The sequence below is a fragment of the Simochromis diagramma genome, unplaced genomic scaffold (assembly GCF_900408965.1).
Source record: "Simochromis diagramma unplaced genomic scaffold, fSimDia1.1 OVJJ01000216.1, whole genome shotgun sequence".
Taxonomy (NCBI): domain Eukaryota; kingdom Metazoa; phylum Chordata; class Actinopteri; order Cichliformes; family Cichlidae; genus Simochromis; species Simochromis diagramma.
In genome coordinates, this window is record NW_024386883.1 from 2,404,489 (window position 1) to 2,429,733 (window position 25,245).

Genomic DNA, 25,245 nt, shown 5'->3' on the forward strand with positions numbered 1-25,245 from the left:
TCAAACTACACATTAATATGAAAAACTGTAGCCATGACCAAGCTGCAAGTGAGCTGACATTCAGACACAAATGGCTGATCATTAAGTAATAATGATTTTAGATGGCAACATTCAGGTTATTGAGGAGTCAGTATGACCCCTGCTGTAATTAGAACATCAGCTGTAACTGCTGCTTTATTACAACCCTAATTCCAAAAATGTTGGGAAGGCTGTGTAAATAAAAACAGAATGCAGGGATTTTGAAATGTCATACACCCATATTTTATTTACAGTAGAATATAGAAAACATCAAACTGTTAAAATGTACAATTTTAAAAAAGAAATGGCTATTTTTTAAATTTGATGGCAGTGACATATCTCAAAAAAGTTGGGAAGGGGCACGTTTACCACTGAGAAGAATCCCCTCTTCTTCTAAGAACAATCATCTGCAAACTGAGGAGACCAGTTGTTGGACTTTTAGGGCGGGAGTGTTGCCCCGTTGTCTGATTTAGGATTCCAGCTGCTTTTTATTACCACTTACGTGTCATTATCATCCCAACTTTTCCGAGACGTTTTGCTGCCATCAAATTGAAAATTTCATTAAATACTAAAATATAATATGTTTTCTATGTTTTACCATAAATAAAATGTTGGTCTGTGAGACTTGCAAATCATTCCATTCTGTTTTTATTTACATTTTACACATCCTCCCCAGTTTTTTAGACCTGAAGTTGTGATTATCACACAATCCCTGTGAAAACATGGACTCAGACAGGTGTAACAAGTAGAGCATTTGTACTTATTTTTAATCTGAGTCCTCGGCGAAGAGGTGGGACCGGAAGTCCTCCATCAAGGTGATGACCTCATCAACAACTTCAATCTTCTTCTTGACCGGGAAACATCTGGGCATGAGCTTTCGTCCATACTATAAGATTTTAAAGGTGGAGCCTTAACCATCAGTAGGAAATAACTTGCTATGAGATTTTTTTTCTAAGCTAACTAAAATTGATTTGTTGGTAGAGCATTGAGAGGCTAAGTGTCTTTATTTCTCAAAGCTCGAGGTAACATTTCTCAATTGTAAGAAGAGCATTCTGTGTGTTTGCGTTGAGCTGCATTTTTACAGATGTTCCCCCTAGCATCACACAACAACCACTTATATATGTGGCACACTGACTTAATGCAAGTACAGAATGTATTTAATGTTGTATGAATCTATGTTAAATGACTCACTGTTTTCTTGGCTTCATCCAGCGATCTCTGAATGCACTCCTTCATCCTTTCTCTGTGTTTCTCCATCTCCAGTTTAAGTTTTTCCTCTCGCTGTCTGGAGTGTGTAACAACATGTAATAAGAGAGGTAGTTATACAGTATACTGGATTTTTGTCAATGCACCAAAGACAGGAATTAAAATATAAACAGAAACAAAACCCATTTTTATCTTTCTGGATTGTTAAATAAAAACTGGAGATTAAGGAGGTGGATAAAATTTACTATTCACAAGTTAGCCCTGTTTACTAAACATCTGCGTTCAGTGAGACAAACCTGCTCCTCTTCTCGCTGTCCTTGATGTTCCTCAGTGTTTTCAGCACGTCCTCTGGGATGCTCTCAACTTGCTGGAACAGCAGAGATATATGGTGCTCAAAACCAGTCAGCATCTGCAAAGTGGTGAGTTGGGTCGGCCGTTCATCGACGCATGAGGAATACACCTTTGCCACCTTAATCGCCAAATCATTCAACATAATATCCTGTATGTAAGACAGTTGTAGAAGATGAGAGAAAAAAAGGTTCCCCAAGGCTGCTTTGATTTCAAATAGGATGATATATTAAAAAAGTCGAGCATAAAGTGCACTCTGCATCATTACCTGGTCCTCTGTCTTTATTGATTCATGGAGATGAACACTCTTTTTAAGCATGGCCACTCTCTTCTTTTTGATGTCAACTCTCTCCTTCATATCTTCTACATGCATGTTTAGCTGCTCTTCTTCCTCTTTCCTTGACACAAAGAAGAGTTTATCTATCTATCTATCTATCTATCTATCTATCTATCTATCTATCTATCTATCCTTGGTGCTTTCCTTTTGCTTGGTTAGCAGACATAGCAGCAGTCACATAAATTGTAAGTTCAAAAAGCAACCAACCGCTGTCACGAGAGATCTGCAAGATACTGTGAGGACTTCTTCACAAAAGCCAAAATTCATGCTGTGTACACCTGGCTTTGAAAGAACTGTTAGAAAAACCGCGATTCTCACATTTTCTTTATGGTGACCTCGAAAGTGTGCTCCATTTTCTTATCCATCCTGGTGATGTTGTGAATCAGAGACAGGTTCTGGTCAGTCAGCTCTGACAGCAGGACGATTACCTCCAGGGGATCGAAGTTATATAGTTCCAGCTTGTCCTGCAGGGAAAGGTAAGTGAGCACTGTAAATAAAGCCTCCTGATGAAAATGGCTGTTGCTTTAATGATCTTTGGTTTTAGACTCACTAACTCTGACCTCATAGATTGTGTTGTTTCCATTCAGCTGGGAATTCTTCACCCTGAAATGAAATAGATTTTAAGATCATAGTTTTAAAAAGTTTTATTCTGCTGGAACTCCTACCACCTTCTTTGCTGTTGTTGCATTGCTCCCTGTTGCTCTGATAACATCACAGATTAAATTATCCAACAAAACTAAAACTAATCAAACTAACTAATCAAATTAAATGACCTGAGAATTGATAGAAAAGAACCAACTGGTGACAGTGTGTGTGTGCTTCCTTACACGGCATCACTGTGGTTTGAGGACAGTGTAGACTCACTGGTGGGAGGCAGCACTCTATCTGGAGTGGAATCCAGATCTTTCTCCAAGCCTGTGTTAAAGTTCATACTTACAGATCAGATGTATGTGAGCTTCTATGCCAGCAGTTATAATGCATTCAATAGTAACTCAGACACGGTTTATTTTTTAATAAAATGCTGGTCTCCCATTTGAGAAACCCACACCAGTCTGACCCGTATCCATTTAATGTTGTTTTCCTACCATCTGGTCTGTCTGGCAAGCCTTTGGTTGTTAAAGTCGCTGCTTTCTGGGCTTCCTGCCACTCGGGAGGAGAAAGCTTGAACAGAACTCTCCTGTACCTCTTATATTCATTCAGAACCTTCTCAATCTTGGCAACTTCACTATAAAGAAGAAAGCTTTAGCATGCTACTTATTCCAAATTTGTCACTTTCTTTTACAGATCTATGCATTAAACCGATGCGTACCGCATTTAAGTGACATGCATGATATTCCTATTGTTAGCCATACCTTTTTAATATTGCTGTTTCATCGGTGACCTTCTCAATCTTATCACTCATTTCCTGTATGGAGCTACTTGAGTTTTTCAACCTGCTAAAAAAGCAGTTTTACAGTTATTACAACAGAAAATTATATTTAAATCAACCCATCCCCTATTCAAAACAATATTTATATCAAAATATCCCATTTTGATATGGGGAATTTTCTGATGCTTACAGATTTTGGGCATCCATAACTTTCTTCTCGACAGAGGTGAGGAATTCTTTCAAAAAGCAATCTTCAAATGCCTTGAAATCTTCAAGTCTTTGTACTACATACTTCTGTGCAGTCATGGCCTTTGCGGTCGTCTTAATCTTTGAACTGATCACCTTATCATCAAACTGGATTATTTAACAACATAAGATTAACATACTGTAAATTTGTCATAATTAAAAGACAGAAAAGCTTTGATGACTGTTTTCTAACAGAAAACGCATTTATTAAAGAAATAATGAAATATGCTAGACTTTATGTGCATACAATTGAAAAAATAGTTCCAGATTTTAGGAAATATAAATCAAGGAAGAGATAACGCTTAAGAGCCAATACGTCCTTCTTTTTTAACAAACAAAATTTGATTTTATTTCCCCCGCTTCCAGCCTCTCCAGGCTGTAGCGAAATCCTAAGTAAAGCTAATCCCAAACATCTTTTCATTCAAATTAAAAGTTTGTCGGATTAAACTCTATAGCTTCATTTAAGAGCAGGATATTTGTACTTTTGCTCACATGAATTTTGAAATAATCTCGACCTCAGGATTAGTCCTTACAATTGAGGGATTCTTCTTGGGTCTAGAAAAACAAGCTAAACATTTTAATAGAAGTAGAGCAATGTGCAAAAGTTTTGAACCACCCCTCAAACAGAAATTAGTTTCAATGATTTTTGAAATATGCAACCATAGTTGTACAATTATAAGAACTAATGTAAGAGAAAATAATAGTGTTTGTATCTCTATCTAATTTTGATGGGCTTATGATGGACCTCTAAAGTTTTCTTTTCTTTTGTTTAATGCAACTGCTGATTTTGCAAAAACTATGCCTTAGACCCTTTAATTACATTACCTTTAGCTGCGCATTCTTCTCTGACATGAGGATCCAATTCTCACTGCTGTTTCTCTTAGAAATGTCTAAGCAAAGAGAATAAGTCGTGTCAACACTAGAGAGCAATCCTTCAAACCAAATATAACCTTTAAAACACTGCATTCTGCTCTTTCTTCACCCACCTTGATTAACCTCAGACGTTGTCATGCCTGTGAGGTCTTGAGTAGGGAGAGATGTGTTTTTCCTCTTCTCCCTTTCCTCCTGCTCTTTCAACAGCAGACCTATCACCTCATTTGTGGACATGCTTTGTCTGTCCTGCACTGAAGACAGTCAAAACAAACCCTAAAAATAGTTTTCAATACAGTGCTTTGAAACAGTTTTTGTGTATGTGTGTGTGTATTTTTCACACTTGCATGTTTCACACCGTTAAAGAAATGCTGCTGATCAAAAGGAACTCAAAGGCTCATCTCAAATTTACCAAAAAACATTCCCCAAGAATTTTGTGAAAATATTCTGTTGACTGATGAGACAAATTAAAAGGTTTTGGAAGGTCTAATTCTTGTTACACCTGGGATAAAAACAAAAACATCATACCAACAGCCAAACATGGTGCTGGTTAAGTGTGATGGTCTGGGGAAGAAGCATGGACCATAAATTCATACACAGTGATGTCAAAGACTCGTTGACAGTTATTCCTAACATGTGACTGTAGTTATTGCTGCCAAAGCTGGTACAATCAGTTATTAGGTTTGGGCGGCAATTATTTTTTAACACAGATTTAGATAGTATTTTTTTCAAAATAAATTAATTCATCATGTAAAAACTGAATTTTATATTTATGTGGATTATCTTTGCCCAGTATTCAAATTTATTTGATGTTCTGAAACATTAAAGTGTGACACATATGACACAGGAAAAGAAATTAAAGAGTGGGCAAATATTTTTTCACAACATTGGAGTTAAGTGCTATACATTTTACAATTTCACAACACTTTTTTTTAACAAATAAGGTCCAGATTTCTAAACAAGTACATATTTCATCCGATGAAATGACACTACAAATATCACCAAAACTTTGTGAAAAACTAGCAATTAATTTTTACATATGATTTGGGTGCTTACCTGGCTGTAGTGGGGAAGACATCTCTTAGCTTGATGCTAGATTCGCTGTTGTTCTTACAAACAGACGTTTAAAGTCAGGTTTAGCCGCAGTTTCTTCAGACTACAAACAGCAACCATATAACAACACACTAATTCATAACAAAAGAAAAACACTGACTGCCCTACTGAAAGGTGATGTTGTCATTCTTATCATTTTGTAATTCCACCAAAATCTTAAACTGGAACTAGCGTTAGCTTAGCTTACTTAGCCCTCTGTGTAAGTAGAACTGCTAGCTTATCGACAACGTAGAAGTTAGCCTTTATGCTAACTTATTGATAACACTTTTTATGCATGCTTTAATTTAAAACATGGTGAATTCAGAAATCAAATAAATTACCAAATACATAAAAACTCAATGACTGCACCCTCTGAACATACTCTTTCTCTTTATCCCATGGATAGGAACACTGGAGCTTCAAACTTTGATGTTTAAGATTAAAAGTAACAGACGACTGTCCTGGTTACTGTTGCCTTGTTTTTCTTCTTCTTTGCGACTATTGTTTAAGACTGAGGAAGTGGACAGTGTTTAGAGGAACTGTGTATAAAAACTGCAAGAAATGTTTTAAATTTTCTGATGTTTAGATGCAAATGTTAGTTCCATGTGCAAAAGATGATTAAAAAATAAATAAACGCTCATAACAGTTTCTCATATTTTATGTATTCTTCAGATTATTTACAGTAATGTGCAAAAGTCTTGAGCCACAGCAATTGAAACATGGGGTAACATAAATGGTTTTCAAACTGAGTTTGTATGAGTCTAACAAGCTTGGACGACAATATTTGGTATGACCACTTGTGTTTTTGAATATTGCCTGAAAGATAGAAAGATAAAAATGTTAAGTTGTCTGGTTCATCCCTTGAGCTGGGTGTCATGTTATGCTTGAATGATTCATAGATCACTGGTAAGTGGCATAACAAATAAAGAGAAAGAAATAAACAAACCAAAATCCCCTTTAATTAGTCAGATACAAAGACTGTAAAAAAAATGCAACTGGTGTCAAAAAAAAGAGAAGAAGAAAACTTTGAAAGACCTTCAGAAAACCTGGGGAACTATTGCTAAAGACCTTCTTTTTTTAATTAAAAAAAAAGTCTGACTCCTTGGAATCAAAACCAAAAAAGAAAGAGATGGGTGGCTCAAAATTATATATTACTGTGCATTTGAGTGGCTATGACTAATAAATACAGCAAAAAAAAGTATACCATTATATTAATGTAATCAGAATGTATACAGCATGAGACAATGAGGCAATACATGAGAATCGTTATTTTGTGGTGCAGACCAAGAAAGAATTAGACCAACACCAAGGAGAGCTGCAACCCCCAAACTTCAATTAGCCCCAAAACTCAAATAAAAAAAGCATTCAGGGCAAGTGTTGGGATATGTCACAGTGAACGAGCCTGGATACTCATATTGAGGAACCAGCTGCCAGCACCTTTTATTTTTAAAGGAAATATTTATCATATAAAGAGTGACAATGCTACCCTCAGACTACTCTTCCGTAAAAGACTCTACAGGAGGCTGGAAAAAAGTAATGCTTCAGTGCCCTCTAGAGACAAAAAGAACATGAAACTCTATGTGTCTTGGTGAAGTTTTCTGAAAATCATGAAACACTTTAACAAAAAATATACATGAAAAATTACAGATTCAATAATGAGCTACCCCGTGCACATGTATTAGACAGCAAGCGCTTCAGGTCAGATGACAGAGCTCTGGTCTGATAGTTACCAGGGAATGATGAGTGACAAAGGGTTTGCTTTTAGGTCATGATTCCAGAGGACTGCAGCAAGCAAGCAATTCATTGCCCCAGAGAGGCAGTTATTCCACAGCAACTGGAAAAGACATCGCTAGATGACAAAGAACCACCTTTAAAGTGTATTTATGCGCATCTCAATCCTTCCTCTATATTTTAAAAAATTTGCTCAATCTGGACAAAAAAAGAAAGCAAAAATAAGGAGTTAACTTTAAACTATCACTTGTACAAACTGCATTGAGACAGCTGGATTAGACAATGTCTCAGAATAGGGTATGCTCCTGTAATAACTGAATCATAATTTCACAGTGTGCTACTTAAAAAGGTTTAAGCCCTGATATGTGGGTTACAGTACTCCCTCCCACAGGCCAGATTATGCCATCTGTGAGAAAAAAACAGTATATCTCTGTGAGTGTGTTGGTGTGTGTGTGTGTGTGTGTGTGTGTGTGTGTGTGTGTGTGTGTGTGTGTGTGTGTGTGTGTGTGTGTGTGCGTGTAGCTTTCAAATAAAATTCTGAGTGTCTCATTTCACTCTTAATCGAGGTCATTCCTACTGTGATGTTAATAGCCTAAAGGGGACCGACACACTCCTGTTTACGCCAAGTAGTTGATCTGAAGTGAAGTGATAACACACACACAACAGACACCCATACACACAAAGACATAAGGAGCAAAAGTTAAAGAATGCACAAAATTAACCCTTAGAATTGAGAATACTATGCAGATTTTAACCACTGTATATATTAATTTTTTCTGCTAATTAATCACTGTGTTAAAACGGTCAATAAAATTTTTACTGCTTATCAAAAAGTGATAAGCAGCGTCTGTGTCACACTAAAGTTAAACTTTTCATTCGGTCTTGATTTGATGTCAAAAACTTGAGGTTGGCACACGAATATCCGATTCATAGAAGGTTGACTTGTGGCCCTTAGAAATAGGACTAATACATCCTGAAATAAAATACTGGATGCCATGGCGACTGTGATTGGATGACAGGAGTAATCTGCTGACTAAATCCCCTCATGGCTCAAGCTGTGATTTGGACTGGAGATTTGTTTTCAGAGTGAACTCCGCCCTGCAGAGATGACTGTCAACGTAAAGTACACTACAGACTGCAGCAGGCCAGCAAATAGTCTGTTTAATTTGGAGGAAACAGCTTGGACTCGACTTTGACAGCTTCTTCCCTGCGTGCTGACGTGAACAAAACGAGCCAACCGGCAAGCCAACGCTAAGCTATTCTATGGTAGGACAATCATGACCAAGTTTTCAGCTGCTGCGAATGTAGGTCTGTTGTTACAGGTTGTGTTTTCTGTATTAGTATAAGAAAAAACTTTTTTTTTTTCCTGTACAAGTAATTAATAAAATAATTTTAAAAACTGAAACGTCATACTCCCACCCCCCAGATTCTGTGATTGAAAACATTTTTTAAAATACAATGTTATCATAGAATTGAACAGTTTTGTATTTTAAGTGATCAGCTTGTTGTTTCAGTGAACTTTTATTAAATGTTAACTATCTAAATAGGAAGCCTGGTCCAGCTAAAGCTAAAGCAGTCTAAGGAGGACAAATAAAAGTTGTATTTTCCAAGGTCACAAAGTTTTAACATGAACATGCTACAAAGCAGTCTTTTTGTCCTTTGTCCATTCAGCTATTGGTTATTAATTGATCATAAATAAATACATGAGGCTGAGCTCAAATTAATTGATAATATGCATGATAATAAGAAACTAACAGACAGCCCCTTTACTCTAACCAACAATATAAGCATGTAGTTTTTTGGGAATTGAAGAATGGACCTCTGATGCTACACCAAAATCATTCCCTCAGTGTCAGTCAAGCATTAAATGAGCATCCACTCCATAATTTAACATTTTCTTTGAGCTTCAGAGCTGCAAAAACAGCTGTTAAAATTACATATGGTAGTTTATGTTCTTGTTGTTACCTATATTAACAATGTGCTGGCATGGCCATCCCTTGTTTTCATCTGATATAGATGTGTAAACAGGAATGCAAATTCGCTTAAAAAACAGTCGCACAGTGCCTGTGTTAGCTCCCCTTTTGTCACAATAAGGTTCCTGAATAAAACAGATGTTGCAGCGAGTACGTTAACCTCTTTGCAAAAATGGACAATTACATACAATAGGCGTACCACTTTGACAGGTAGTGATAAACTGGGACATTCAACAGCAAGTGGCCCAATGTACAAAGCAGCAAATATTGGAAAAAAAAAACCCTCAAAGGTGTCATTTTTAATTTGTCTCTCTATTACACGTTCCCCACACACTTTTTAAATTGTAAAAGCATGGAAAGCTAACAAGCATACTAATGCATTGTGCATTATGCATTACAGGGTTGCTTTTTAAATATAAAGACACATTTAAAGTGAAATTATTAACTTGTTATTAATGTTCTCAATTTGAGAACATTAGTGACTGCGTCGACTTTATGCATTAATATGTTGATTGTTCTAGTCCACAGGTTGCAGTAAGCAGTGAGCTGTCAGCTCTGTCCTCTGACTCCAAGCAGCTGGGGAGATGTGAGAAGGGGTCATGCCTCTGGTGAAGAGGAACATTGAGCCTCGGCACCTGTGCCCCAGTGCCGTGCCCGATGGAATTGGCAACGAGCTGGAATGTGTAACCAACAACACGCTGTCCGCTATAATTCGACAGCTCAGCAGTCTGAGTAAGCTTACAGTTGATCAGATTCAGAATAAAATATCAATGCGTCTTTAACCTGTGCTCATTACATGCAATCAAGGTGTTGCCACTATTAAGCAAATCGAAATTTAAATCATAAGGAAAATTATACAGTAAAAAACCTAAACTATCTAAATATTCAGGGCATAATTACTTCAAGTTGTGAAAGATCGTTAGAAGTGATGGGGTGGGAAACTAATTTGCACACAGTGATTTTTAGCTTGATTTATTATGCATTTAACAGATCGATTTGTCACAACTAATACATAATATGGACCAAAGTACTTGGCCTCCTACACCTTACTTCTAGAGGAACTGCTCAGCCATTGAAACTCAGGCCATGAAGCTCCCAGTGCAGTTTTTGTGCTGATGTTAATGCCAGAGGAGCTTTGGAGCTCTGCACTTTCTCCCTGCTCTGTAACTTTACATGCCACTTACAAATGATCGTGGAGTATTTAGGAAGGAAGGCATTTCAAAAAACTGACTTTTTGTAACAGTAACATCCTGTTGCAGCACCACACTCAAATTCTTTAGGAGGATTGACACTTTTGAAGATGTTTGTAAAGGGAGACTGCTTAGTGCTTGAATTTATACATCGGTGGCAGTGGGACTGAAAATACCTAAATTCAAAGATTAAGAGGTGTGACCTAATCCGTTGGCTACATAGTGTATATCAGTCCTGTAACACAACACAATACGCATTGAGTTTTCTGGGGATAATAATTTGACATATTGACATATACCCTCTATGTCATGGGAGTGCTTATGTTTTCTTAATCCTTTAAAAGGGATTATCAGATAAGAGTGTCACTTAATTGCTGGCTTTGAATGAGGGGAGAAACAAACAAAGAACATATTTTAAGGGTATCACATTTGTCAGTGTGTGATTTGTTGCAGTCGTTGCTAAAATGCATTTCACTCTGTACACAGGTTTGTGCAGAAGTACAGTGGTTAATGTTAAACATGTTGTTGCAATGTCTGTATAAAGATTAGAAAGCCTGTGTGCTTTTGTGGTTACAAATAAGTGAGAGGAGACAAGAAGAAATCCTACAACATATCCTTTGATAGTTTGTACATCCATGTGTGTGTGTGTGTGTGTGTGTGTGCGATTAGTAAACTTACCGAAGCTTAGAGCTTAGCGTACAGATTTGTACAACAGCACGATAAGATGGAAAGTAACTGGGCGGAGACACAAACACAGGCAGTCTAATTATAGCTTTTACATTAAGCAGACTAGAGCTGTTTGAAATGTGCCCCTGACTGTGTAATGGAAACAAATATTTTGAGCAGTTTAATTTAGATAGTTGATATCAACACTCTGCCTTTAAGGTGCCATTATCTTTTAAATGTTATTGAGATTTGACACACCTTTCCATTTATTGCTTTTCCTCTATTCTCTCCCGCTTTCTTGCTCTGGTTGCAGGTAAGCATGCAGAAAATGTTTTCGGGGAGCTTTTTAATGAAGCCAACACCTTTTACGTGCGCGCAAACTCTCTTCAGGATCGAATTGACCGCTTGGCCATCAAAGTCACCCAACTAGACTCCAGTGTGGAGGAGGGTTAGTTCATTGGGTATCAGTGAATCTTCTTCTGTTTGTTGCTATGGTTATTCCTACACGCTTTATATCAAACTTTCCTCCTTAATTTTGCTTTTTTAAAGTTTCCCTTCAAGACATAAACATGAGGAAGGGCTTCAGAAGCTCGAGTGTCCAGGACCAGCAGGTTTTATCCAAGAGCAGCCTTCCTAGTGCTGTAGCCGACATGTACAACAGCAGTGACAGACCTCCTCCTCTCAGCAACCTCACTGCTTACAGGTGCGGCACTGTTTTTCTTTCTTTTTTTTACTGTTCTAAAGTTCTGTCTTCAGTTAATGTTGGAAATTGGTTTTTAAATACAGAGAGGATTCTACTGATGCAATGAAATACTACTCTGACCCGTCATACTTTTTTGACCTGTGGAAAGAGAAAATGCTTCAGGACACAGAGGAGAAGAGGAAAGAAAGGCGGAGGCATAGGGTCAGAGTGCATTTTACCCATCATGTTTACACATTTACGTATTTACTTACTGACTGCTTACTCAAACTCTGTATTCCTGTTGTTTCTGCAGGAACAGAAGCGATGTGTGGACAGCAGCACCATTCAGCGTGAGGTGAAGAAGGTCAGAAAGGCACGAAACCGCAGGCAGGAGTGGAACATGATGGCGTTTGATAAAGAGCTCCGTCCAGATCACAGACATCCACAGAGTCTCAGGCGAGGAGCATCATCTGAGGGCTCCCTTTCGCCAGATGGGAGGTTAGAGAAGCTACCAAGATTGTGTTTTGGATAGGTTTTCAATGTATTTTTCTGTATAATACAACGCTACAGAGGGAATGAAAGAATTTCCCATCTTTGGGACTAATGATGTAGATCTTATTTATCCTAGTTGTATTTTTATGGAGAAATTTGTAAAATTATTGTAGATTTATGATACTTTTAAAATAAAACTTAGCAGATGGGGGGGACATGTGTGTGTGTGTGTGTGTGTGTGTGTGTGTGTGTGTGTGTGTGTGTGTGTGTGTGTGTGTGTGTGTGTGTGCCCAAAAGGAGGGGTAGATCCGTTTTCACAAATAGGACCTTGTGACCCAAATTGTAATATCTTTGTTGTGTAAAGCGTCGGCTTTGATATTGTAACAACAAATCTACCATCTGGATCTGCATCTGCATGACAAACTCTCTTTTACTGTTTATCCAGGCCTGACCTCTTAGATTACCCCATCCCTCCAGTGCCTGCCCATGCTGCTTGTAACTCTGCCAAGTCTCACGATTACGTTCCTGGGAACACGCATCCCTCACCACCTGTGGAGCATGAATACCAAAGCATTGATGTCAACTACAAGAGAGTAACCTATGCCGCAGCAGAGCCTCGTGCTGCAGACCGAATGAACGGTTCAATTCGTCTCCCTGCAGATTACAAGTATGTGAGAGAAATTGAAATATAATATACTCTTTTTGGGCATCTGCAACTTAATCCTCTTTCTTTTACTGTCACACAGGTCTATCCCACCACCTCCTGCCCCCGGCCCTCCAATCCCATCAGCCCAGACAGCCTTTGGTTTTCCACTGGGTGCACATCCTCCAGCGCCACATAATGGCGTTGGGCACGCGGGCCCGGGCTGCCCACTCCCACCAATACCTCCTCCAGGGAATCACACGGTCCCTCAACCCCCAGGTCCCCCACCTCCTCCTCTCCCTCCGCCATCTGCACCCTCACACCTAGCGGGACACAGTGAAGGCTGCAGACGTGAGACCAAACCTGTGAGAGACGCAAGAAGTGACCTGCTGTCTGCCATCCGCATGGGTGAGTCAGTGTGCTTAGACGCAGTTGGCATTGCTTCCAGCTGGTCAGATGAGCACAGATGTGAGCAGCTAACACTCTGTGCAATACAGACATATAATATTCTGTCCTCTCTCTACATGTGTGTGCCCTCATTAGGCATCCAGTTGAAGAAAGTCCAAGAGCAGCAGGAGCAGCAGAGCAAGCGGGAGCCGGTGGGGAACGACGTAGCCACCATCCTTTTCCGACGCATTGCAGTTGAGTACAGCGACTCTGAGGAGGACTCTGAGCTTGATGAGAATGAGTGGTCGGACTGACAAAACACTGAATTGGTCTTTTCTCCACTGGATCTTCAGCACAGATGAAAGAAAACTGTGAAACACTCCATCTAGCTCCATCTAGTGGAGTCTTTGTACCAAGCCACTACTGCCAAAATACCTCTACCTTGTGGTTTTTATTTCTACTTTCATAATAAATATTTCATGAGCAACTGAACCACTAATCTAGCACATCTACACAGTTTGCACCAGTTTGTTTTGTAACAGGCTAATATCCTCATTTCAAAACAGAGTCAGTGTGTGATAAATCACACAGTTCTATCACATGGAAATGTGACCCATTAGTTTCTTAAGATTGTCTTTGTATACTGCTTGTTCTAGCAAAATGTCCTTACGTGATGACCTCCTATCTTTGTCCAGCAGCATCCCAGCGGAGAGCATTTCAGTGTAAGAAAAGCATAGGTATAAATAATACATCTTACCATTGGCTGACCTCCACATAGCTTCTTTAGTTTCAAGGTCTTTGTATTAGGCACGCTGGCTCATTGGCACACTACCTAACTAGCCGGCTCAAACACTCAAACACACAAGTAGAGCAAGCCTGTGCTTTCCCTACTATGACAAGTTAAAATATGTGCTGTGATATAAACAAGCATTGAATCATACCATAATATTGAAAGATTCAAGGGTTTTTGTTTTAATTTAATCTTCCTAATCTCACACTTAATTCCATTAGTTTTGTAATAGCTACCTCAAGTTGTAACAATTTCTCAGTTCTGATTGTGTGTATGAAGGTATCATGTCTGACATTAATTCTATTTGTTGTGATGCGTCTTTACAAATACTGATATATCAATAAACTTTCCAAATTAGCAAGAAAATCATGCTATCATTAAGTCCTTGTCTTTTTTCTTTTTTACTTCTTTCTTTTTAACTTAAACTCCACTAGATACTAGAGGTCAAAACCCACTTGAAAATTATTTATAGATTTTTGCACAACCTTAATGGGGATGGGCCAGTGGGTCAAAAATATGTTGCAGAGACATATGATGAATACACATAATGACTTTGAATGACCATAAAGGCAAAAATGACCTAAACAACGCTGCAGACATACAAAGTAGCCAAAAAGAGGCATAGAGTGGCTACAAAGAGATTAAAAACAGGCAAAATCAGACAGAATATCATAGAATTTGAGCAGAGACACAAAAATATGGTCACACAATGACTACAAAATGATGGAAAATTACCTCTGTCAGACAAAAAGGAGTAATATAATACACAACAAAATCAAAATTACAAGTAAATGATCACAAAGAGACACGAGATGGCTAAATTCACTGATCAACTGAGAACTAAAGTGATATGTAAATTTAAGTACATAAAAAATGATAATCAAAACAGTCAATGTGCAAATGTGCAAATCATTAAAGGACTTCATATATGAACGCACCAAAACTGGTAACACTGCCTCACACTCAAATTTTTTTTTTTTTCATTTAACCAGTTTTTGAACAATAATTTGGGGATATTTAAATAAGGAATGAAAAAAATTTACTGTGAAAATTTTTCAAGTTACAGTACCTGGAAGGACAATGAGGTGATTCAAAAGTTTGTGCTCTCAAAACTGCAACCAAATCAACTTTACAGCCACTTAAGTTACAGAAACCAAAACCGTTTTTAATTCTGCAACCAATTTTCAGCTTTAATTTTATAGGCTATATCATAGTGTCAATAAAAATATAATATAATATTAAAAATGCTAAATTAATTATGGAATATAACTATTTAATAAAATAAAGAAAACAATGAAACAACGAGGCCTGTAAATTCATTCACACCCAGCAGAGGTCACCCGATGTCAAAGTGTAGCTCAACGGAACTTGAGAAACTGTTAACTATTAGACGCCATGTTGGCTCTGTAATAACTGCCAGCGTTGCAAGACAGGAAGCGAGTTGAGCCGCAATGGAGATGTTTTCGTCCCGTGACAGTGTACTGGTTGGCAGGTGATTAGCACAGCGAAGCTCCTCCTCAGTCTTCTACAGTAGACACAAACCTGGACAGCTGACCATTGTAATAAGGTATAGTATTTATACAGGCTTTGTAGGGTTTTACATTCCCACCAGCTTGCCTTTCAGTTATGGGGCAAATTTCGAGTGTAAAATTCTTTGTTTATCTTAAACTGTGAACGATGATGATGAAGATAGCTAGTGTGTGCTAACTAGTCACCTGACGTATACGTGCACACGCTCAAATCAGCTTTACTCTCAGCCTTCCGTATGGAGGAACAAACAAGCTACCATCTGGCCAGGAATGGCAGCGCTGACTCATTTTACCTCATCTTTAGTATCTGATGGAAGGAAAATGAAGCTTTAGCAGAGTTAGCTCACGACCTAACACTGTTAGATGTGGTCATTCATTCATGAGAGAAACCACCAAGTCACGGTGCTCGCATAATTCTCCCTGTCACACTAGCATCTAAAGTCTGGAAAAATAATAGTAATACAATAACTCTACCCTGGCTAATGATTAAGTATTGCACGATGTCTTAACTTGTGTGTGAGTGTTATAAAATGACTTGAAAGCATATTTTGTCCTCTGTGTGCCCCTCAAGGAATTTAGTAAGATATAAACTATCAAGATGGATACCTCAAAACTTCCCAAGATCCAGGATGAGGACCGAGAAAGCCAGTTTGGATATGTACACGGTGTTTCTGGACCAGGTCTGGTTTATTCTCCTTGCCTTTTAAATGGCTAGAATCTATCAGGTTGAATGTAGTTAAAAGTAGTATGGTTGCAATGTTTAGCTAAGTAGCTGACAAATTAAGGAAGTTGATCACATGATGACAAAATCATGACATTTCCTGTTATTACCCAGCAGGGGTAACAGGGTATAAACTGGGTATAAAACATGTCCAATCTAACTAAAGAATGCCTCTCTAGCATAGCTGTAGATTATATAGTTATCCTGAACTGCATGACTTCTGCTTAAGGATATCCTTGGTCTGTCACATATGTTCAAGCTATAACATTTGTCATTTTTGTCTTAATAATCTCTTTGAAATTGTCCCAGTTGAAAATATAAACAAGTAAAACTTTTGATTGTTTCTTAATCGTTTCAGTATCTGTAATTTTCTTTCTTGCTATTGCCATCAGTGGTGACAGCTACCGCCATGGCAGGAGCAGCCATGTATGAGCTGGTTCGAGTCGGTCACAGTGAGCTGGTGGGAGAAATCATCCGTTTAGAAGGGGACATGGCAACTATCCAGGTCTACGAGGAGACATGTATCCTTTCTGCTGCCGTGTTTCGTTCCTCTTTTGTCAAACATCAAAAGTAAAAAAAACCAAAAACAAATCAGACTGAATTGCATTAAGAAAAGCTGCTTGGCAGATATCACATGTTTCAGACATTTCGTGGTTTGTTTGGTGACCCTAACTTGATCATACAGCTGGCGTGTCTGTCGGGGACCCTGTCCTGCGAACTGGAAAGCCCCTGTCAGTAGAGCTGGGACCGGGTATCATGGGCTCCATCTTTGACGGTATCCAGCGCCCACTAAAAGACATCAATGACCTCACTAACAGTATTTACATCCCAAGAGGAGTAAACATTGGTGCTCTCAACAGAGACAACAAATGGGAATTTACGCCCGGGCAGAACCTTCGGGTAAGGAAGGCGCATTGCTGCAGTGATGAGTCCTTCAAAGTCTTTTCTTCTTAAGTGTGCTGACCAAAAATGTGATCCCCTCGCCAGGTCGGCAGTCACGTAACTGGTGGAGATATCTATGGTATGGTATTTGAAAACTCCTTAATCAAACACAAGCTAATGCTTCCACCTCGTAGCAGAGGCACCATAACCTACCTGGCTCCACCTGGAAACTACGACATTTCCGTGAGTGTTGCATTTGAAACAAAGTGCTTTTTATTTTGGATAAAAACAAAACTGATTTGGGGGGTTTTCTTGCATTCAGGATGTGGTTCTGGAGCTTGAGTTTGAAGGCATTAAAGAGAAACTCAGCATGGTGCAAGTGTGGCCAGTACGACAAATCCGCCCCGTCACAGAAAAACTACCAGCTAATCATCCGCTGCTGACCGGCCAGAGAGTTCTGGATGCACTTTTCCCGTGAGTATTCATTTGCTGTGCATTATGACATCTTTATTTAATATATGCCGCTTAACAGATTTATTAAACCGCCTGTCATAAAAACAAGAAAACACTAATATTTTTGAAATCTTTCAAAAACATGTTTAAAACAAACTTTTTTTATAAATCGGTAAATTTGAAATTATTTTCAGCATTAAAAATATAATTTTGTTTAAAAATCGTGCACATACTGGTGGATTAACCATTACTTAACCATAAAAAAAGGATTATAGTGATTATCAATAGTGTTAATTTAGGGCAGCCCATAAGCCTTACAGTGGGTGGTGGTACTGCAAGTACTGCATATCACATATTATGAAAAGTGGGTTTTTCACTGGTGGATTGTTTAGTTATTTATTACATAGTAAGACCGTGTGGCTGTTGTGCTTTACAGCTGTGTGCAGGGTGGCACTACTGCTATACCAGGAGCCTTTGGATGTGGAAAGACTGTGATCTCGCAGTCATTGTCCAAGTACTCCAACAGTGATGTCATCATCTATGTCGGCTGTGGAGAGCGTGGAAACGAAATGTCTGAAGTGCTGCGAGATTTCCCCGAGGTTTGAAGATTACGAAGCTTTCGATTTGTTATTTAAGTTTTTTTCTGTCTACTGTAACAAACGCACTACAGCATCACTTTTGACTCGCTTAAGCTAAGGCTGTTGTTCACACTGCTCTTGCCACTAGCTCACTATGGAAGTTGACGGCAAAGTTGAGAGCATCATGAAGAGAACAGCGCTGGTTGCTAACACCTCCAACATGCCCGTGGCTGCTAGAGAGGCTTCCATTTACACAGGTATAAGCTGCCTACATTATAGAGAACTGAGTCATTGTTAACCTTAACTTTTACTACATACTTAAAAAAAAAAAAAGTAATTGAAAAGTAATTGAAAAACTTAAAACACTCTAAAATCCTATTCAGAACTTTATGAAAGTAGCTAGTAGTGAGCTAGTGTGTATTTTGTTGTTGTTTTTTCCTCTTCCTGCACAGTATTTTGAAAGTGTCATCAAATGTCAAACTTTTGCCTGTGCAGGGATCACACTGTCTGAATACTTCAGAGATATGGGCTACAATGTGAGCATGATGGCTGATTCGACGTCTCGATGGGCCGAAGCTCTGAGAGAAATCTCTGGAAGACTGGCTGAAATGCCTGCTGGTGAGTTCAGTGGTCACAATCAAAATCTCAAAACATGTTTGTTTTGTACCTGCTGATCTAGATTAGAGATCAGCAGGTACAAAAGTCACCTCATACTGTAGTTCAGTAACATTTATTTCAGGGCTTTTTTTTGTAATATATTTGGTTTATTTTACTAATTCCATTTTGATTCATGTTCTAAAGCACTTTCTTTTTCATTTAACTAGTGAGGATGTACTATTAATCGGGACTTCATTAGGTAACTTCAGCAGGGCTTGCAAAATCGCTAGCCCGACGTCCCGGGGCTAGCGATTTTTCCAGTCATCTGTCTATCTATCTCTGCCCTGCCCGTCGGGCTATCGCAGGAAGGAAAAATTTATGTCAATGCTTTTGCATTCTTTCGGAAATGTAGCTGGGTAATTATGTCATTGGCATCGGTGAGCCACTGTCAATATGTGACATATTGAAATCGCGTTTGAATTTGCGCTTGTTTTTTGCTTTCACTTTGCAATCGCGCGAACTGTGTATAGAGAGTGACAGCACTGATCTGTGAGTGATGATAATTTGCGCACCAATTCCTCTGACATCGTCTTATCAATCGTTAGCTTACTATGCAAACATGACAAGTGAAATCTCCCGCAGCAAGCTTAAACATGTGAGAGGTTGATCGTGCAGAGAATCGCTGAGCGTTATGTGAGTGTGTGTAAAAGCAGCAGGATATATATTTTAGTTCTGCTGAGCCAAATAAGACAGGTCAGGGTGAAGAAGTGACAGCCAAAGAAAAGCTTACCACAAAACGGAAAAGTTATGACAAATCAGACTATAAGGCAAAAAGAAAGTGCAGCTTTATGGTTCCATGGACAAAAGAATTTCTGTGGCTGCAATGTGACGAGCTAAATAACCAGGGCTGCACATAAGTGGTCCGCAGGTGCGCATTCGCTGTCAAAATAAAAAACGCGCACAAGATATGAAGTTGCAACGCGTGTTTGCATACATAAGATTTTCTGGAGGACAGACATTTGTTTAGAACTCTTAAAGATGTCGAAGAAGCTCCTTTAAGCAATTACTTTGGTGTTCCTCCACCTCCAAACAAATGTCAGAAGGAGTCCGAACCACAAAAGAAGCACGTATTCTCGGAAAAGTGGTCGCAGGAGGTGAGCTGGCTTCAAACAAATGATGAACGCACAGAGATGTGGTGCGGAATGTGCCGTGAAAATCCCACTCTAGCGGACAAAAACAGTGCTTTTTATATGGACGCAAACGCGCGTTGCAACTTCTTATCTGGTGCGCGTCTTTTATTTTGACAGCGAATGTGCACATGCGGACCACTTATGTGCACCCGTGTAAATAACATAATGTTCTGCCGGGTGTGTTGTTGGTTTTCTCTCGATTTCTGAGTCGACAAGCGCCTTTGTTACTGGGACCAGTCATTTTAAGAAAGGCCCCCATTAGAACCCATGAGAAATGCAAGAAATGCATTATTGCTCAGTCTGCAATATCTTTCCCACAACAAACACCAATTGCAAATAACATACTAAAAATAAACCTGAAAAATCTGTTTAGAACAGCGTACTATGTTGCAAAGAGTGAACTACCACTGGCAAAATTTAGCAGTCTTTGCAAACTTCAAAAAGCAAATGGCCTAGATCTTGGTTCCACTTGTCTCTTACCTGTGACTTCAAGGCAAGGCAAGTTTATTTGTATAGCACAATTCAACAACAAGGTGATTCAAAGTGCTTTACAGAGACATTAGAAACAAAAACAAAAAAACTTCAGTGGAAATTTCAAATTCAGGATCTGACACAGACTGATTCATGTCCTACACAGTTCTTACAAGTTCATAGAAATTTCTGTTCAATTAGAACCAAGTATTTGAGTTGATGATTGTAATTTTTATACAATGTTGTAATTTGTTTTTCAACAATTTTTTGATTAATGTTTTGTTTCCTTTACAATATTATACTTTAATGTATAATATTGTAAAGGAAACAAAACAGGAAACAAAACATCAATCAAAAAATTGCTCTTTTTTATTCATTTATTTTGGGCTACCAAAAACTGAAGAGTCCCTGCCCGAAGGGCTACCAGGGATTTTGAAATTTTGAGAGCCCTGTTCAGGGTTAGCTCTGGGGTTTCTGTACTATGAAGGTGGTTTATTTCTTACCAGGGTATACTGCCAAGGTAACTTATGTTGTGAATTTAACCTGCTCTGGTTCTAGATTAGAGATCAGCAGGTACAAAAGTCACCTCCTACTGACCATTCAGTTCTCCAGAAAATAGTGTCACTATTCCTGAAGGATCATTTGGACATCTGTGTGGAGATAGGAGGGTTTAAAGTCTTTCAGTAGTGTCTAATGTTTACCAGTTTACCTGATGAGCGTTGGTAATAAATATATATTCTTAGACAAAACATTTTTCCCCTTTTATGTAGGGCTGCAATTGTACAGTAATTTTATTGTTCTAGAAGTTTTAATATACAATCCTAAAACAGGACGCCTACACTGTACTTGAAGACCTTCTATCAAATTCGTCTGTAGTCTAAGCCCATGTTTGTTATTTAATCTTTACTCTCAGATGTTAAACAACACAGGAGCTGCAGCTGAAAGAAAGGCAAGCGTAAGAACATAATATCGCATAATATCGGGATGTCGAAATTAAAATGGTATATATGAAAGTGAGAAGAATTGCAATGAATGAATCGTTTTAAAAATATCCATCCATTCGCTTCCGCTTATCCTTTTCAGGGTCGCGGGGGGCGCTGGAGCCTATCCCAGCTGTCATAGGGCGACGTTTTAAAAACATATAGATGTTAATAATCGCATTGTGTGTGGCAATGTTCGTGTTTCCTTCAGATTGGCCCACCTATTAAGAAAGAGATGGGGGTGCATATATACATACATACACTGCGATTGTTATAGTAAGAAGAAAATTGTGATTGGTTGCCGACACCACCCTTTTCCTGTGAACGTGCAGAGGAAACACTGGGTTAACTTAGCAAGATGATAATTAGCTTTGTCTGACTGCTTATCCTGAGTACCAGTGCTAGTGTAAGTGAGTCCAGATAACAGGAGGATACCCTGGGTATGTTGAACTCACTTCATAGTACAGTTCATTCAGATTTTGTTAAGACCCTCTCACACAGTAGGTAAACTCATGTGAAGCATTTACCTTTGTGTTGCTGGCTGCAGACAGCGGGTATCCGGCTTACCTGGGCGCCAGACTGGCTTCCTTCTATGAGCGTGCTGGACGTGTGAAGTGCCTGGGAAATCCAGAGAGAGAAGGCAGCGTCAGCATCGTAGGAGCGTGAGTTCACATTTATATAAGCAAGTTTGTGCTTTTTGTTTGTTTGTGCACGTTCTGTAGATGGTCATTGACTGCTGCACGTCGTTATATTGAGTTTGCTTCGGTGGGAAAATTAGTTAGAAAATGTAAAGTTTTTCATGTGAAACCTTTTAAATAGAATCCAGCAGGTGATTATTTTATTAGTAAAGTTTACCTTTAATACTGTGAACTCCTTAGTGTGTCGCCTCCTGGTGGAGACTTCTCCGATCCTGTCACTTCAGCCACACTGGGAATCGTTCAGGTAAGTAAAATGTAGAAACTTAATGCAAACATTCACCTTAAAGTGAAAGTGTCTCTCTTTTACACTGTCCTGTGTTTTTGTTGTTGTTTGTAGGTGTTCTGGGGGCTGGACAAGAAGCTGGCTCAGAGAAAACACTTCCCGTCTGTAAACTGGCTCATCAGCTACAGCAAGTACACACGAGCTCTGGATGAATATTATGACAAACATTTCCCGGAGTTTGTTCCTCTTCGCACAAAAGCAAAAGAGATTCTACAGGAAGAAGAGGACCTGGCTGAGATTGTGCAGCTTGTTGGCAAAGTGAGTCAGTTTATATTGAATGGTCTAAAACTGTCCCCAGCAGCGCGATGGATCGAACCCAGAATTTCATTACCATGAAGCAACAGTGCTAACCACTGTGTCACTGTGCAGTCTGTGCTCCTTTATGTGTGGAGTTTGTATGCTCAGAGTCTCTCTGGACACACCATCTCTTTCCTACTGTCCAAACACAAGCATGTTAGGTTACAGTATTGAGCCCTACTCTAAAAGACATTGTCACAGATTGAACTCTGCCTCTGTGGCTGAATTTAAAAAATAAGTGTTTAAAGTTGAAGTTTTTAACGTAATTATAGCGTTTTCTTGTGAGATACAGAACATGGCATCACAAGGTTGATTATTTTGTGTTTGCTAACTAGTCACATACTGGATAAAACTCAGAGACTAAAACTAAAACAGTTTAAGGGCGTCACTTTTCTGTTGCCCCTGGCTGCTGCGATCACTTTTCTTTTTTTTAAGCTACATGCACTCAAATGGGAGAATCCACCTTTTGGTAATGCACTGGTTTGTCCATTGTTGGGTTGTGTATACAGACTGAGTGACATAATCAGCTGGCAGAGCATGTCTCCTCTCTTGAATACTGCCAGGGTGGTGCAAAAGTGACCCTGCTTTTCATTTTAGTTTCCATGATTTCCACAAAAACTAATAGACTAATGTAAGTCTATTGGCAGCAACCAACAAATTGACTTAGTGAAGTAATATTCTGTACTGCCACATGATGGCGCCACAAATGCTCTACTGCAAACACTCATTTTTTTAAAATCCAGCTTCACGGATAGTGTTTAATCTGTGACAGTTTTTTTAAGTAGTGTTCAAAGGTGTAAATTAGCGTTAATGCATGTAGTGTTTTATGTCCATTTTAATGACCAATGAACAGTAAATGGTCTGAATTCATGTTAATCATCACAATTTTTATTCAGTTTGAATGCTTTGGAAGTTCTACGAGCTCTGTTACTATGGACTCTAAATGGGTTTAGATCTGTTGATCAGTTTTACCAGATGAAGGTGGGAGATTGAAGAGAGTGAAGTCTGTACATGAGACTGAAGGAACATGTGTTGGTACAAAAGGCCCAGTGTAACAAATGCAATCTAATGCTTAATCTCTTTTCTTGTATATTTTTTCTAAGCCAAGTTAGTGGATACATTATATGTAAAAAAAAAATATATATATATATATATGTGGCAATGACTAGAAAAATATAACAAGAACTCGTCTGGTTTTGTTCCCAGGCTTCACTCGCTGAGACTGATAAAATTACTCTAGAAGTTGCTAAGCTCATTAAGGACGACTACCTGCAGCAGAATGGTTATACTCCCTATGACAGGTGAATACAAAGCACTTACATTTAGACAGATTACATTGAAAGTCTTAAAAGAAAATGCTGACTCTTGTAATTGTGCATTTTGGATGTTGTATTTTATGATATTACTGTTATTCCCATGAAAACAGGAAAAGGTATTAAACAACATGTGTGTAAATATTCTTTTAGGTTTTGCCCCTTCTACAAAACTGTCGGCATCCTCTCAAACATGATAGCGTTTTACGACATGGCCCGACATGCGGTGGAGTCCACAGCTCAGAGTGACAACAAAATCACCTGGGCCATCATCAGGGAAAATATGGGGGAGATCCTGTACAAGATCAGCTCCATGAAGTTCAAGGTACACATTTGTTTCTCATGTGGCAGGAGATGTTTGGTTTTGTTTTGTTTTTTCTTTGCCATATTGATCATCAACCCCCTTAAAAGATTTTGTGCCTTTCATGTATCGTTCAGGATCCTGTCAAGGATGGTGAAGCAAAGATCAAAGGAGACTACGCCCAACTGTTGGAGGACATGCAGAATGCTTTCCGAACCTTGGAGGAGTGAGTTTCCTACCTCTCAGCTTGTCTCTCAGATATCCAGACCCCAGTGCAGTGCAACATAGTAAAGACTGATTGGCCCATGTTCTGAATGTCTGCCACAGTCACATAGTCTTTTTTTTTTCTCCTTGATGTTTACGCCCCTTAAACATTCCATGACCTACACAAATTGTATTTCATTTTGCTGATTTTTGACAAGTTTACTCATAAAAAAAAAACAGTACTGAAATCCCCTTAGGCTGTCTCAGAATATTACTTAAATAAATTCGCCCCAATCAAGTGCTGCACTTGCACTCCACTAGTAGCTGCGAAAAAAGAGTTGATGTCTCTTTCCCCCAGATGTAACAGTGATCAATGCAGATATTTAATCAAATGGGAACATGAACGTGGATAAAGGGACAGAGGCAGTGTATTCAGGGGATGTGAGTTCTTCCACGTCTTACCTCTAAAGTGTGATTGTGATGCTGTGGAATATATACTTGATATTATGTGTAAAATGTGAATGAATGAGATTGTTGGTTTGTGTTGTAAAAGAAGTCTTGCTGTTTTGTCCATGGTACATTATTGTCTCCCTAAATAAATGGGAAATAAATAAAGTAGATGGTTTCAGTAAGATTTTATTTCTCATATTTCTTTCAAAACATAAACCAGCAGTTTGAAATCTTTCAAACTTTCATACACAAATTTTG

The 25,245-nt window shown here is 38.7% G+C and overlaps 3 protein-coding genes across 7 annotated transcripts; 2 read left to right on the top strand and 1 right to left on the bottom strand.

Moving 5' to 3' along the window:
• Window positions 1-337: 337 nt before the first annotated feature.
• LOC120734260 (cilia- and flagella-associated protein 100-like) lies at window positions 338-5,992 on the bottom strand. Of its 3 annotated transcripts, none has more exons than XM_040032954.1 (14): window positions 5,869-5,992; window positions 5,451-5,503; window positions 4,511-4,648; window positions 4,350-4,414; window positions 3,469-3,632; window positions 3,262-3,342; window positions 2,995-3,134; window positions 2,737-2,824; window positions 2,470-2,512; window positions 2,228-2,373; window positions 1,841-1,970; window positions 1,521-1,723; window positions 1,210-1,303; window positions 338-904 (listed from the first exon to the last, which is right to left on the bottom strand). In XM_040032954.1, exons 2-14 carry the CDS (start codon window positions 5,470-5,472, stop codon window positions 785-787), a joined length of 1,434 nt encoding a protein of 477 aa, XP_039888888.1. In that variant the 5' UTR covers window positions 5,473-5,503; window positions 5,869-5,992; the 3' UTR covers window positions 338-784. The 3 variants fall into 3 exon arrangements, with proteins under 3 accessions (XP_039888888.1, XP_039888885.1, XP_039888887.1); XM_040032951.1 differs by having other exon boundaries at window positions 3,262-3,345; window positions 5,869-5,991; XM_040032953.1 differs by having other exon boundaries at window positions 3,262-3,345; window positions 5,451-5,550; window positions 5,869-5,982.
• A 2,266-nt stretch (window positions 5,993-8,258) lies between these two features.
• On the top strand, window positions 8,259-14,385 carry wasf3a (WASP family member 3a). 2 transcript variants are annotated; one of them, XM_040032964.1, is made up of 9 exons: window positions 8,262-8,483; window positions 9,712-9,922; window positions 11,360-11,494; window positions 11,596-11,749; window positions 11,833-11,950; window positions 12,042-12,226; window positions 12,666-12,887; window positions 12,967-13,271; window positions 13,407-14,385. In XM_040032964.1, the coding sequence occupies exons 2-9, from the start codon at window positions 9,790-9,792 to the stop codon at window positions 13,562-13,564; spliced, it is 1,410 nt and encodes a 469-aa protein (XP_039888898.1). In that variant the 5' UTR covers window positions 8,262-8,483; window positions 9,712-9,789; the 3' UTR covers window positions 13,565-14,385. The 2 variants fall into 2 exon arrangements, with proteins under 2 accessions (XP_039888897.1, XP_039888898.1); XM_040032963.1 differs by having other exon boundaries at window positions 8,259-8,483; window positions 12,967-14,385.
• A 1,068-nt stretch (window positions 14,386-15,453) lies between these two features.
• On the top strand, window positions 15,454-25,155 carry LOC120734266 (V-type proton ATPase catalytic subunit A-like). 2 transcript variants are annotated; one of them, XM_040032961.1, is made up of 15 exons: window positions 15,454-15,607; window positions 16,141-16,249; window positions 16,683-16,811; window positions 16,976-17,190; window positions 17,278-17,415; window positions 17,495-17,646; window positions 18,062-18,224; window positions 18,352-18,460; window positions 18,699-18,821; window positions 21,989-22,103; window positions 22,320-22,383; window positions 22,477-22,680; window positions 23,926-24,020; window positions 24,186-24,357; window positions 24,471-25,155. In XM_040032961.1, exons 2-15 carry the CDS (start codon window positions 16,168-16,170, stop codon window positions 24,561-24,563), a joined length of 1,854 nt encoding a protein of 617 aa, XP_039888895.1. In that variant the 5' UTR covers window positions 15,454-15,607; window positions 16,141-16,167; the 3' UTR covers window positions 24,564-25,155. The 2 variants fall into 2 exon arrangements, with proteins under 2 accessions (XP_039888895.1, XP_039888896.1); XM_040032962.1 differs by lacking the exon at window positions 15,454-15,607 and adding an exon at window positions 15,669-16,009.
• The last annotated feature ends 90 nt before the right edge of the window (window positions 25,156-25,245 follow it).

Bases quoted from the DNA above. Each gene is read 5' to 3' on its own strand.
- LOC120734260 (XM_040032951.1), bottom strand. From the start codon at position 5,472: ATGTCTTCCCCACTACAGCCAG. The intron at 2,825-2,994 runs GTAGGAAAACAA...ACTTTAACACAG, and splicing joins CTTGCCAGACAGACCAGATG to GCTTGGAGAAAGATCTGGAT. The intron at 2,374-2,469 runs GTCAGAGTTAGT...CTTTCCCTGCAG, and splicing joins GAAACAACACAATCTATGAG to GACAAGCTGGAACTATATAA.
- wasf3a (XM_040032963.1), top strand. From the start codon at position 9,790: ATGCCTCTGGTGAAGAGGAACATTGAGCCTCGGCACCTGTGCCCCAGT. The intron at 11,750-11,832 runs GTGCGGCACTGT...TTTTAAATACAG, and splicing joins AGCAACCTCACTGCTTACAG to AGAGGATTCTACTGATGCAA. The intron at 11,951-12,041 runs GTCAGAGTGCAT...TTGTTTCTGCAG, and splicing joins AAGAAAGGCGGAGGCATAGG to GAACAGAAGCGATGTGTGGA.
- LOC120734266 (XM_040032961.1), top strand. From the start codon at position 16,168: ATGGATACCTCAAAACTTCCCAAGATCCAGGATGAGGACCGAGAAAGC. The intron at 18,822-21,988 runs GTGAGTTCAGTG...TGCTGGCTGCAG, and splicing joins ACTGGCTGAAATGCCTGCTG to ACAGCGGGTATCCGGCTTAC. The intron at 22,104-22,319 runs GTGAGTTCACAT...TGAACTCCTTAG, and splicing joins AGCGTCAGCATCGTAGGAGC to TGTGTCGCCTCCTGGTGGAG.